This window comes from Agrilus planipennis, unplaced genomic scaffold (assembly GCF_000699045.2).
Source record: "Agrilus planipennis isolate EAB-ADULT unplaced genomic scaffold, Apla_2.0 scaffold117, whole genome shotgun sequence".
In the NCBI taxonomy this organism is placed as follows: domain Eukaryota; kingdom Metazoa; phylum Arthropoda; class Insecta; order Coleoptera; family Buprestidae; genus Agrilus; species Agrilus planipennis.
The window spans coordinates 522,707-537,427 of NW_020438912.1; the positions used below are offsets into that span (position 1 = coordinate 522,707).

Here is a 14,721-nt window from a genome sequence, read left to right on the forward strand (position 1 = left end):
ATAAAAAAGAACTTTTTTTAAAAATAAACAAAATATAAAACTACCAGTAATAAATATAATAGGACAAGGCCGAGATCAAGCAAATTTTGATGACCCAAAGATATATTTATAATAATTGTAACTTTTAAGTACTTAATCATAACTGTTTCACCCACACCCCATCTAACCCCCATAACTTTTTATGGGGGTGAGACCGCCACGAACTTTTTGTGGTACAGTGGTGGGGGAGACCTCCTCTTTCGATCCCATCCACCTCCACCTCCTTTTGTATTTTAGAAATCGTTTTGTACATCCCTTCGGAAATGTAATTAATAAATATGCCATTACAATCTCATGTATAAACGCAATATCTATAGCGTCATCTCTCTGTATGTTTGCAAAAGTTATCGACAATTGAATTCAACGGTTGAAAAGCAAGTCATAGGCCACACGATAATTAAATGCGATCGATTCATTGGAAAGTACACATTCATTTTGTGTACACAATGCAACCAACAATATAAAGAACGATAATTTTAAAAAGAAATTAAATCCGCAACAGTTGCACAAATGTAACTAATAAAATTCAGAAATGGTTTACATAACTTAAATAAGAACAATACAATAGTCGCATTAAAATGAAAGGTTTATGCAGCAACTACTTTTTGAGAATTAAATATTCGTATTCCAATTTCTGCATAATATGCGTACAGTAAGTGAAATGTTAAATCTAACTGACTTTCCAACATAGGTATTATTACAAAAGTCAAAGACAAGTTAGGGATAAAAATGATAATGCTATCGGAAAAACGCCTACATTTTACTTTAACTGTACATGAATTCTTTATATTAGAGTAAACCATCATCATACAACGAAACGTAACATGCGATCTATTGTATCATGTAGAAGAACGTCACTGAAAAAACGGTGTGTATGTATTATGTTTACAATAATAAAATATTGTTTATTCATAATTTCACATTGATACATAAACTTTATACATTTTTTGGCAGTTATAGACAGTTTTTGTATCTTAATTTTTTGTTATTTCTGTAACTTTTAAATACATTAGAAATAAAACACTAATTATTGTTTGTTAAAAAAAAAAAAGTTATAATGGAACTTCACAAAGAATCAAAGTATATTAAAGTTCATGTACCCTTTGGGAAAGGAAAACAATATATATGATGTATAATATGTACCTTAGGCGTTATCATCATCATAAGGTCGTCAGTCTTAAAACTGATTGGACAGGCACCTCCACTCTTTTCTTTCCTGAGTTAATCTTCGCATTTCCCTAAAACTAGAACATCCCACATCCTTAACTATTTGTGAACAGGAATCTAATCTAGGTCTATCTCTACTCCTCGTAACTTCTGTTTCTGCCTGTAATATGTCTTTGATTAGCCCTTCAAGCCTGAGAAGGTGTCCTACTAACCTATCTCGCCTATTTTTTATTGACTTCCATAGAGTCCTCTGCTCACCTATTCTTTCTAATACCTCTTCATTTCTAACCTTCTCTATCCACGGCCAAAGCGCAATACATTAAACTGTAGGGACTGTGACGCTGCTTATTCTGGTCATAAAAAACAAAGTAAATGAACACAAAAGATGAATTAAGACGTATAGAGTTTATAACATTTCATTTCATAAAATCATGAATTGTAAGTACCAACTCTAAGCAAAGTAATATCTCTAATAATGTTAAAATGTAGGTTCCTTTTGCCTATTGTTCAATAATGACCCTTGGATTGATGTGATTGCAGATTGTCGGCAACTAAATTTGTCCAAGGCGTCAAACGGTTGCCGATTTATAATTAAAAGTTCCATCCTTTAATTAGACGTTTTAATCGTCAGCTGAATAATTCAGAAAGTCGGATTTTGAGAGGAGATAGCACTACAAATTATCATTATTTCATTATAAACCTGTACCTACGCCGAAACATAGATACCTACGTAGAATATTATTATTTAGTGAAGTTTATTTTACCCTTGTTAAATATTCATCATATTTTCTGTCCGTTCGCAAAATCACGTCGACAATTTAATTCCCGATGAAGGAATTAAAAAAATTAATTTATTTCAGGAATATGGAGGCACGTTGATGCGTAGGTTTATTCGTAATTTTCTATTCATCGAAGTTTTAATTAATTACAAAATTTGGAAATCGTATTTGCCGAATGAGAGATAAAAATCAAAAATCAGTGAAACAAATAAAAATTCATTCGTGTGTGTGTGTGTGTATAGTTAAGATGTTTTATTTTTTTTAGCAACTCTGTTGCATATTTATTCTGCTGGATGTTTTTAGTTGAAAGATTCGATAAACCTAGAGGCTCAACATTACTCTCTCTATGACATCAGTAGACTATGCATGTTCGTGAATATCACACGAAAAGTCAATATGAGATCATAGTAAATTTCTGAAAAGTTACAGAACTAATATCATTTGTACACAAAAGCATTGTATTACTAATGGGAAACTACCAATTTAAAGACTAGGCAAATTATGTAATTAATCGATTAAATTTCGATTACTGGCATTTTAAAAAAATAATCGATGTAATTAATAATTTAGGTTAATAAGTTGATGGCAAACTTTTTATAATAATGTTTTTTTGTTTTGTTGTGCATCATCTAATACATAAAGATTAAAAACACGAATCTTTCTGTAATTAGTAATAGCTTTATGTTTGGTTTCAATTATTCACAGCTTTGGGGGAATCTTTGGGAATGGAAAATCTGTTTGAGTGATTATTTGCTTGATAATCAATTTGGCTAATCGATTATTCCAATTAATTAAAATAATCGATTATCCGTTATCGGTTGCTAAATTTAATAACCGCCCAATTGAAATTATAGATCTTCTGCTTGAATAAAACATTTTATAAATATCAGTAGTGATAAATGCTTTATACATTTCGTACATGTATTCATATGTATATCTTTTTATGTATATATGTGCGAAACGATAAGGGGCTACACTTCACCCCTAAATGTTTTTAACCTAAATAAACCAATTAATATTCACAAAACCCTCGTCAGTTACGCCGCGAACCCTCAAGGGTGTCATCAGATTCGTTCGACACGAAATTAATTTCTATTCAAGTGATTGTTTGCGTCAATTTCGTCGTATTTCCGAAATGATAAACTGCGTTAATAGTAGAAAGCCCGCTGCTATCGAGAATTGAATTCGATCGCTTCCGAACATGAGGGTGACAATTATTAACGATTATGGATGTGTGGGGTGGGTGTAAAACAACCGATTTTATTTTCTTATCTCTCAAAAAATAGCCAGAATTTTGTATTTGCAATAAATTATTAATTTTGCATCTGTATTGTTGTAAACTTAACAATAATTACTGTAATTAATTCACTTACTTGTCATTAATATTATTTTATTTTGAAATTGTAATGAAGAGGTTTTTTTTTATTATTTTACTTTTAATAACTTAAAAATTGTTTTTTGTTATAAAAAAACGTTTTAAGTGTTTTTTTTCTGTATTCGTTTTGTACTAATGCACTTTATAATGTGCATGTTACTTATTTCTGAAATTATATCTAACAATTAAATTCCGGGAAAGTCCATCAATAATTTTACGATACCGATACTCATAAATTTACGTCATAGTATATTTGCATATTTGCTGCATATTCTTGCAGATTGCAAATTACGAATTAGATAACGGTGACCTTTTCAAAAATTCCCCTACACCACCCAAAAAGTTGCAGCTACATTTAACGTTTGCAATTAAAAACAAAAAAGAAAAGCAGAGAAATATCTACGCCGAAACGATATCAGTTTCATGTCTGACTTGTTTTCTGGCGTAAAAAAAATAAAAAATTAAATGTAACATATGTATGCAACTTACTATTTAACTTTGACAGATAACGCCCACATGGATTTAAACAACACGTTTGTAATCCGGCTTAATGAGTAAACAGTGCAATAACATAAGACAAACATTCGGTATATGACTTTCGTATATGTATACGACCGTCTTAACTGCTTATTGAATGCGAAATATTTGATAACTCACCGAAATTTCATGAAACGTGAGACACTTGACGATAGAAGTATACAGAACGCGCCATGTTTATTGATTTTGGTTAATGATATACTTTTGATACGCACCCTCTCGCGCAAGTTTCGTTTTGTTTTACGAACTTAATTAACGGCAGTGTTCTGCTCGAAACCGGAACTTTTCTGTCTCCCTCTTCTCCATTTTCACATATATATACTTCCTCTGGCTAGTAGATGGCAATACATTGCTTATACATGAATAAATTGGAAATATTCATTGGGAAAACAATGAAAAATTAATTTTTAGTGTATATGGTAATTATTCGGTACTTTAAGTTCATTTAATTCTGAGCAAATTGTTCTTTTTAGGATGTGGTTTGTTTACAAAATAGGACCAAGGTTTATCCCCCTGAATTTCCTCGCTACTTTTTTTTTCCTACATTCAAATAATGTCTGCAGGGACGTAGCTACTAGTGAGCCCGGGTGTATCAAGGCACATGCATTGAAATTCTGATGTTTTTATTTAATGATGCAAAATTATCTAATGTTACTTTGACCAAATCGAGAGCTTTCGCGATTTTTTCTCAGTGATCATGGTTACTAAATTACTTAGCCAAGAAAATTTTAAAATTCCTACTGGAGGGATAGTGAAAAATAGCATACGCACCTGGGGAGGAAATAAACGTGCGGTCTAAGACATTCTTTACTTTTCCTGGATAGGTCTGTAATAGAACCCAAAGGGTTTTGTTGTGGTTTTGTATTGTCATTTTTGTGTAATGACGTCGTGGTTTATAAGGAACTTAAATTAGTGCATGAGAAAAAAGCTGATATTCCTGAATGTCGTAGTCTGGGTAAATACTTTGGATAAAAATATTAAAGTTAAGCAAGCTTTCTTTCGTTTATTTAAATCGCACGTCCAAGTTGGGGTCTTGAATCTCGGACTCCCTATCTTGAGTCTCCTGATTCAGCCCAGACTTCTTTGAAAGCTGATGTGCGTATGGATTTTACTTTCAGAAACCATAATACTCTCAGGCTTATTGCAATAATGTTGCTGCATCGGCAATCAGTGAAACGTTTGAAAACGTTTAAAGTTCATGACTTCAGAAGAGCAGCAATATTACCAGAAAGAAAGTTTCAAGTTGGACATTGGACAAAGAAATTCGCGGGGTATTTAGAACTATATTGTGTGGTTAATAATCTTACTTACTATGGAACCACCAAAGGGGATACATTCTTACAAAGCATGATACGATTGAGATTATGTTTGCCACCTTTTTAGGCTTTACATAAAGTATTTCTCGACTACAGGGTTAAAAAAAAAGTACTCAGCATAAAAATAAAGTATTTTATTTTCTGTTTCTAAAAACATATTTTTTGTTACACCTAGCAGCCAGCAACAAATTGCTGTTGCTCTTAAATACATTAATAGCCTCTAAACATTGCAAACAAAGATTTAAGTAAACTAAAAGTTCATTTTTAATTAGTTTTAACGAAGCTTCATTCCTATCGTCCCACCACTTTGCGTTCATAACAGACAATATTCTTTCTGTAAATGCTGAAGTGGCCGGAACGGACAGCAAAAGTGACACTACTTTGAACAGATTTGGGAAATCAGGTTGTTCCGTAAATATAGCTTGCCATTTTTCTGTACAATATTATTGATGTAAAAATACTCCGAATTTAGAATATCATAAGGTCATTAGTCCTAAGATTGGTTGGACACGTACCTCCACTCTTTCCTATCCTGAGCTAAACTTCGCATTTCCCTAAAACTAGAACAGCCCACATCCTTAACTATTTGCGAAGAGTAATCTAATCTAAGCCTACCTCTACCCCTCCTAACTCCCGCTTCTGCCTCTAATATGTCTCTGACTAGACCTTCATGCCTGAGAAGGTGTCCTACCAACCTATCTCGCCTATTTTTTATTGACTTCCATAGAGTCCTCTGTTCTCCTATTCTTTCCAATACCTCTTCATTTCTAACCTTTTCTACCCACGATATCCTCATCATCCGCTTATAACACCACATTTCGAACGCTTCTAACCTTTTCTTTTCCGCCGCTCCCACTGTCCATGTTTCGCACCCGTACAATGCCGTGCTCCAAACATACACCTTTAACAACCTTTAGAATAATCGCTTACAAAATTACGATGTTTACTTAAGGCCTTAAATAAAGTATTTTTGCGTACTTTATGTGTCTTGTAAAATATAACGTACGCACAGTCGAAATAGAGTACAATACTTTATAATAAAGTACGGGTGGCAACCCTAATTAAGATCTCCTTTCGCAACTTTTAGATACGGGCTATTAGTTATCTTTAAAATTTTCTTCAAAGCAAAAACTTTTCTAGGATGGACCAGAAAGGAAACTTTTACAGGATGAACCAATTATACCCTATTCAATATTTTATTGCTGGATTTCTAACTATCTAACATATATTTCGTATAACACATACTGTCGCTGGAATAATCAAGGAATGGTTCCTAAATCCCTAATAAATTTTCTCTTTGTGTAATTTGCTAGGTAAAGGCTTTAATAATCTATTTGTGGATCGATTTTATTAAAATTTGACCCTAAGGGATGTTTTTTTAATAAAAAAAGGATGCGTAACCGATGGAAATGCAAATTCTACGTTCCGACTATTTTACATACATTTTGATGAATTTTAATGTGATTAAAAATTTGGGCTCTTTTTAAACAATAAAATGCTTTGAAATTGAAGCAAAATAATTAACATTTCCTTTCATTTTTATTATCCAGTAAATTCAGCTGTTGTTGATTAATTCTTTTCATGTGCTGTGTCATTATTTTTATTAACAATACATTAATCTAGTTGTAGACATTAAGACAGGTAAAACGTGTTACGAAATTTCGTTAATTATTGCATTTAATTGCGCTTAATTAAAAGCAGTTTTCGGGTGGAAGCGGGTCATCGATCATCGCAACTTAGCTGTATTGTTCTCGGCGCTTGTTCGTCATTTTCTTCTCGTGTTTGCGTAGCGTTTTCTTTATGGGAACGTTAGCAATTAAGCATCGCAATTAAACATTTTAATGTTTAGACAGTTTGTATTTCGCTCTGGTTTACCTATGTAGATATTCCACCTCGTCGTTGTATCCCAAACAATTACTGCAACAAATTATAATTTGCTGTATTTGCAAAACGTACAAATTTACATGGAATTGGCGTAAATGGAATTATGTTGCAACATTTAAAATGGTCTGTCTTGAGTTTTGTACTATTATGGCGATTGTATTGACAGTTTATAACACCGCATATTTTTAGGGTTCCGTACCTCGAAAGGAAAAAAGGAACCCTTATAGGAAAAACTCCGAAAATCGCAAATTTGTAGTTACATCACAAAAATAATTTTTTAATTGTAATAATGTATTTATACGTTTTGGGAACTGATTTTGGGGGGAAATTTAAAAAATACTCGGAAAATGTGGGAAAAATCTTCAAGACTCAATTGCGAACTATTTACATATCTGCAAGTTTGGATAGTACCCTCGGTGTACAAGTCCGACTCGCTCTTATTTGTTCTAACCAACCTTGGCACATGTAAATTTTGTTGTGAATTCGTTTGACCATAAATTAACTTGTAAAAGAACTCATATGCCTTTTTGACGTAATATGCTTACCTTGTATTAAAATATTTAGTAATATTAATGTGAAAATTCATTTTCAATTTTCCATCCATTACAAACTACCTCAGGTTAATGGAGGTGCGATAACAGAAACAAAAATTTTCCCTGATTAACCCGAGGTAGTTTGTAGTGGATCGAAAATTGGAAATGAATTTTCACATTAATATTTGATATTAACCACATAATTAAAAATATCATTAAATATTTAGCTTTATGTGATCGTCAACTGATAGTAATAAAACGTTCTATTTCCCTTGCTATGATGCTAGTATGACATCTTCCTTGGTGGTAAATTTCGTTTCAGGGCAATGGAATAATTTTTGAAAAGCCGCAGTATCTCTGTATGTATTATATTGAACTGCAGGACTATTTGGGTAGGTTTTAATCATTAGCTCAAGAGTGATAAAATTGACTGGTGCGATCGCAGATTTTTTAATGGTGTCCCAGCACGCGTTAAAAAAATAGCTGTACAAGTGCATGTGGACTGAAAAAAAAATTGGTCAAAATAGTTTTTTTATTGTACAAGTGGGCTGAAAAAAAATTCGAACTCATTTGAGTAGTTTTTATTTACAAAACATGGTGGTAAGACGAATGATGTTAACGTAGAAACAAGAAGTTTAGTAATTTACACTGATCTAAAGTGCTATTAGAGTTGTTATATAGATTAGATAATGATCTGGTTATCGATTCACCAGAAACAAGTACAAAGTTGTTCTTACATAAAGTTTCGTTTGCTTTCACATAAACCATATACTTACATTCCCGACAAAACGGTTTTACAAACGACCGATGTTTCGTAATTATTTTGGAAAGAAATGAAATTGAACCGCTTATTGTATTGATACGTATTCTGTAGCAAATTAATTCTACTATTGTATTTAAAAATTAATCTTATTTATGTAATTCTTACATACTGAGAAGAGGCAAACTAAAATAATATTGTAAATTGTACTTTGCAAGGACAAACTTTTCTAATTATTATCAATTGGTTTGTTTACGACTTATGTTAGTTTTGTGGGAAGTGGTATGATAAATAAACAAGACTTTAGAACCAGAAGCAAGTCAATTAAAATTAAATTAAACTTGAATGATGAAATTAAAATTAATTTTGCAAAAGTATACTAAACTAATATAATCCATTCGCTGATCCAAAATAGGATGCAATTTGTTATAATGCAGTTTGCCTTTTGTAAAACCAATACTTCAAAACAACAGTTAGTGCTATTTTTATTTAGTTTGAAATTGTACATCTAATTTATTTACAAATTATACCAATTCCTCCGGGGGTTTATTTATTTATTTATTTATTTAGAAACAGTTTCCGATCGTCTTCTATCGATTTTACCTATCTACATATAAATAGCGCCAATCACGGCAACAGCATCGCTTTATGGAACTAATTGTAAGTTTTGAATGCCTTTATTAAGTCTAATAGCATTTCGCATTGCAATTTCAGAACTAAAGTCCACGCAATGAATTGACAATTCTTTTTGTAGTGAATTAAAACTAAATCTTAATTTGATAATATTGCAGTTTTTGTTAATTAATTACAAGAAATTAGAAAATAGCTGCTTAAGGATTGTAATTTCTAATGAATAAAACGAAAGGAAAGAGGATTACTAAAAAACCGCCCTTAAGTCTGTTCCGAAACTGAAAAATTTAAGAGAAATGTAGGAGAAAGTATCTTAATAGTTTGTAAACAAAACAATAGTAGATAAAAGTTCGATATTCATGGTCCAGCATTGGTTCTCCTCCTTGACTAACAATAAGTCTTAGCATAGATGCAACGAAGGTTTCTACGCCTCTCACCCCTTTCCTAAGCATGCTGCCAAAGGAGCTGACGAAGCAGGGAACAAGAGACTTAATCTACGAAAGAAGAGACCCAATACTGAACTACAGATATAACGAAGTCCTCTTGGTACGATGCTGGTCGTCGAAGGCTTAGTCTTTTCAAGTTAATGTCAGTTCCACTTAGCGTTGCCTTTATCGTACATAACCAGTTTTAATTATTTAAAAATATAACTACGGTATCACACTTCTGTTATAACTGAACTGACACTAGATCACAGTTACTCTCGACCGAAGCCGAATTTTCGTTCTTGTAGACAGTGCTCGAAGGGTAATCGGCATGCCCTTCGTTCAATTGTCGCTATACCGTTATCTCCTGGATCTGCACCCTTTTCTTGACGGTTCCGGCGGGTGGATTGCTTGACGTTCGGAGCGGCGGTGGCGGTTTCTGGTGGTGGTGCCTTTTTAGGGTGCTTTGTTTCGACGCAGACAGGGAATTGTTCTGTTGAACGACAGTGTAACAGGGCGGCATGTCGTGCTTGTCTTTAGAACTGAGGATCGGGGACTGCGGCCGGGATGATCCGATAGGAGTGACTGGCCGATGAGACATGGGAATGCTTTCAGATGAAGGCGACGAACTCGATCTAAACTCGATAAAATACAATATTAAATAAATGCAGAATGTGTTATTGGCAGAGATTTCTATGAGCACCTACAATAACGATAAGCCAAGTGAAAAAGAATTGAGAAAAAAATTGAATCTCAGAAAAGTAGCAAATCACTTTGTTGGGAGATCAAAAACGTTACCAGGTTATCGTTATGGTTTGGATATCTAAAACTTTTTGTGTGATGGAATTTTCAGTTATTGTTGTGTTTTGTTCAAATAAATAGTGTTCGATTTCGTAAAGGAAACAGTATTATTCTGACAATTGGCAAAGGTTATTACATTAATGGTAATGAAATATGTACAAATTGTTTCAAGGAAATTTCTGACAAGTTGAAATTGTTCGGATTCCTCAGCGAAGACTGACAAACTATCTAAGGTTGAGTGAAGATTTGTTTGTAGATTTCAGACTGGATCAGAAATTTAACGCCTTAAAGCATTTGGGCCTAATTAGACTTCCGGATAGGGCTTCCCTTTGGGGTTCAGATAGAATAGCCTATTGGGGCCAGACAAGGCCAAAAAGGGTATTGTTGTTTGGTCCCTCATTAGGGCTACATACAATATGTCGTATTAGGAAAATCTATTAATCCAACCAAAATAAAAATAGGACCACAAAACCAATAAAATTGGAATAAACACTTCCTTTAATCTATTTTGCAATTATCTGGAAACTCAATAGAATTTCAGAGGTAGTGTTTGAGTAGGTTCGTGCACCATATTTGAAAGTAAAGGCCTCACCGTTCTTAAAAAAAGACTGAGATTTTAGTGTAATTATTAATCACCTTGGAGATCGACTATGCTTATTCCGTTTCCTATCTCGTTCCCTCTGGTAGTAAATTCCGGCAAAGATCAGCAAGTTGAGAACTAGCAGGAGACATCCAACTCCAACTGTCACCCCCAAGGCAGTGGTGTAACTGTAGTAATGCCTTGTGGCTAGATGTTGCAGTAATTCCGAATCGTCCTCTTCGCCGTCACCGTTGTCTCCCTTTTCGAGATCCTCGAGGGTCTGACTGCTTGTGGTCGTGTTCGGAATGCATTCAGTAACGTCCCCGGAGGACGAACGGACGTTGGTCATAGACGCGGGGTGCAGCAGGGGAGGCAAACGGGTAAAGGACTCGGCACGAACCGGCCCTGTAAGCAAAGACGTCAATGAATCAACTCTCGTGACATATTTGATAAGGGTGGATATTAGTTTCGGGAATTTATGGCCGAGAGGCGGACATCAACTGTTGAAGAACGGAAAAACTGGATGAGCTATAGATGCGGGTCGTATCGCATGCTCTTATTCCCTTATGGCCTCAAAAACTCCATCTTCAAATACAACAAAAACTTATACGTATTAGCTGCAAATCCGATTTATTAAACGTAGGGGCGTTATTGACAAAACAGTATTGTACGAAAATAAATCAAAATAAAACAAAAATTGTGGTATGCAAAGGAAGAAAAAGTAGGAAAAGAGCGAATATAAAGATAGGAGACGAAAAATTAGAAGAAGTGACTGATTTTAGGCATCTAGGAAGTCAGATAAGTCAAGAAGGAAGGAGTCACTTCTATGCTTGCGAATGGTTAATTAAGAAATTCGAAGAAGGTTGTTAAAGGTGTACGAGGGCGGTTCAATAAGTACCGAGGAGGTTTCTGAGGGAAATTGGTGTTGTCATCGTGTGCTGCCATCTATCAAACCACGCCAAAACTAATTTCGGACTAATTGATAGGTTAGTTTGGATTTGGCAGCCATTCGACTGAGACGTGTTTCGTTATTTTCGCTAAGATGGAAAAAGAGCAGTATCGTTCTGTAGCTCGCTTTTTGTTTTTGGATGGGAAAAAATGCGAGGAGATGAAAACAAAGTTGGATACTGTTTATGGAGACATTTCGTCATCTATGACCACAGTTAGATATTGCTTTAACGAATTTAAACGTGCGCAAAGATCCGTTTTTGATAGGAGCGACCAGGAAGCCTGGCAACGTTGTTGGGGAAATCATTTTACGGATTTTTTAGGAAAAGGAAGAACGATCACTGGACAATACTACAGTGAATTATTGGACCGCTTCGACAAAAAATTGAAGGAGACACGGACGCATTTGACGAAAAAGAGGGTGCGTTTTCAACACGATAACTCACCGGCAGGAGTTGTTGCCGCCAAAATGCATGAATTACGTTATGAATTTGCTGCCGCACACCCCGTACTCATTCGATTTGACTCCCTGCGACTTCATCTTGTTCCCTACCATGAAGAAATGACTAGCGAGAAAGAAATTTAACTCAAACGAGGAAGTCATCGCCGAGACAGGGGGGATTTTGGAGAATTCGACAAATCTTATTTTTTGGAGGGGTAAAAAAATGGCATGGTCGTTGGAAGAAGTGTATCTTTCTAAAAGGGGACTATGTTGAAAAATAAAAAAACAAAATTTAAAAAAAAAGGTGTCTTCATGTCTAACAGGGGTACTTATTGAACCGCCCTCGTATGTTTCGAGCCCGGTGCTGTACGGGTGCGAAAGATGGACGATGAGCGTGGCGGAAAAAAAAGGTTAGAAGCGTTCGAAATGTAATGATACAGGCGAGTGATGACGATACCGTGCATAGAGAAGGTTAGAAATGAGGATGTATTACAAAGAATAAGAGAACAGAGAAGTCAATAAGAAATAGGCGAGATAGATCGGTAGGACACCTTCTCAGGCACGAAGGTCTAGTCAGAGATGTATTAGAGGCAGAAACAGGAGTTTGAAGTGGTAGAGGTAGACCGAGATTAGATTACTGTTCGCAAATAGTTAAGGATGTGGGTTATTCTAGTTTTGGGAAAATGCGAAGATTAGCTCAGGATAGGAAAGAGTAGAGGTGCGTGTCCAACCAGGCGTTTTTGCTTTATAGTATTAGGTTTAATACTTCACAGTTATAATTTGAAGGTTTTTATCAAAACATGATTACTTATTTTTCACCCCAATAATCTTCTAATAAATAATTTTAAAATTCTTCTAAGAATTTGTCATTTTTTTAAAAACAGTAAAACATTATTATTTTTTCGTTGATGAAACTGCAGAGAAATCATCACGTCACTCCTGACAAATGAGAAAAAGCGGTTATGTGCTGTAAGTATTTTGGTTTGTTGATGAAATGGCTTGTACACATACTTACTCGTACATATGTGTTGTAAATGAACTTTCAACTTACCAGCATAGTAATGTGGCTCTCGTTCATGAAAGTGATGATGGCGCATGCTGACATCGTCGTCTCCGGGTTGATGTAGCTGGGGGATGAGGTTAAGCCATACCGCCATTTTATGTCCTCGATAGTGAGATTTCATTCTCGGTTTTAAAGCTGCAATAAAACAACTTTCATTACTGATACTTTAACAGGTACCCTACATAAAAAATCCACTTGCGTGGCGGAATAATAAAAAGGTTCTCCCTTTTATATACAGAGTGCAAAAATCTGTAGTAAATACATGTATGTTGCAGCTATACCTGTACATAGTCGTAACAATTTCTTAATATTAGGCATTACTAAAAGAAACTTGTCTTGACCAACCATAGGGGTGCATTAAGAACGAATTTTCCGAAAATAGTCGAGTCAGATGTCATTAGAAAAATATCGAAATTAAAAGAATGATGAATGTTCTTCGATGTAAAAATGACAAGATATAGATATAAGACAAGTATAAAAAAAGAAAGCTAGATAAATTTCAAGAAGGAAATAAAAGTATACAGAAAAAGATGAAAGAACTGGAGAAAGAGACAAGTGGAAAATTGCAGGAACTGGAAGAAAGATTGGATAAGCATAATGAAGGAAGCGATAAGGAGTGGTTTAAACCAAGACAGAAAAACAAAAGAAAAGAGTAAGGCGAATACAAAAGAAACAGGAAAAGAAATGAGGGTAAGAAAAAAAACTAAACCCATGTAAATTATTTGGAACATGGTTAGAGAAGAATTTAGAGAATAAAGAGTTATAAAAGAGAAGTTGGGATTGAAGGTGGAAGTAAAGAAAGTTAAAAATAAGATGTATGGGGCAAACATAAAGAAGAAGATGTACAGGTCTGACGAAGAAAGCTGGCGAGCGGTCGCGCAGGTACTTGCCCATTTATGACCTATTTGGGTAAGTCACTTGGAACCGATACACAAATAAGCTTTCAGTAGGCGTAAATTATAGTATTANTACATAAAGTATTTCTCGACTACAGGGTTAAAAAAAAAGTACTCAGCATAAAAATAAAGTATTTTATTTTCTGTTTCTAAAAACATATTTTTTGTTACACCTAGCAGCCAGCAACAAATTGCTGTTGCTCTTAAATACATTAATAGCCTCTAAACATTGCAAACAAAGATTTAAGTAAACTAAAAGTTCATTTTTAATTAGTTTTAATGAAGCTTTATTCCTGTCGTCGTCCCGCCACTTTGCGTTCATAACAGAGAATACTCTTTCTGTGATTGTTGAAGTGACCGGAACGGACAGCAAAAGTGACACTACTTTGAACAGATTTGGGAAATCAGGTTGTTCCGTAAATATGGCTTGCCATTTTTCTGTGCAATATTATTGATGTAAAAATACTCTGAATTTCGAATAATCGCTTACAAAATTACGATGTTTACTTAAGGCCTTAAATAAAGTATTTTTGCGTACTTTATGTG

At 34.4% G+C, this 14,721-nt stretch overlaps 2 protein-coding genes and 1 long non-coding RNA gene across 4 annotated transcripts in view; 1 reads left to right on the top strand and 2 right to left on the bottom strand.

Moving 5' to 3' along the window:
• The window catches only part of LOC108737491 (fibronectin type-III domain-containing protein 3A), a 147,167-nt gene extending 143,088 nt beyond the window's left edge, over window positions 1-4,079 (bottom strand). Inside the window, exon 1 of one of the 2 annotated variants that reach the window (XM_018470356.1) lies at window positions 4,018-4,079. The gene's annotated coding sequence lies outside the window, so the exon portion shown is untranslated. Of the gene's footprint in view, window positions 1-3,849 lie in introns of both variants that reach the window. The other variant, XM_018470354.1, reaches the window with a different exon arrangement.
• LOC108737494 overlaps window positions 1-14,721 on the top strand; it is a 131,417-nt gene that overhangs the window by 104,297 nt on the left and 12,399 nt on the right. The window lies entirely within an intron of this gene.
• LOC108737493 (neuroligin-1-like) overlaps window positions 8,936-14,721 on the bottom strand; it is a 279,274-nt gene continuing 273,488 nt past the window's right edge. Inside the window, exons 10-12 of the mRNA XM_018470359.1 lie at window positions 13,268-13,414; window positions 10,883-11,231; window positions 8,936-10,080 (exon numbers count right to left, since the gene is read on the bottom strand). Of these exons, the coding sequence (XP_018325861.1) occupies window positions 9,798-10,080; window positions 10,883-11,231; window positions 13,268-13,414 (779 nt within the window). The 3' untranslated portion in view covers window positions 8,936-9,797. The remainder of the gene's footprint in view (window positions 10,081-10,882; window positions 11,232-13,267; window positions 13,415-14,721) is intronic.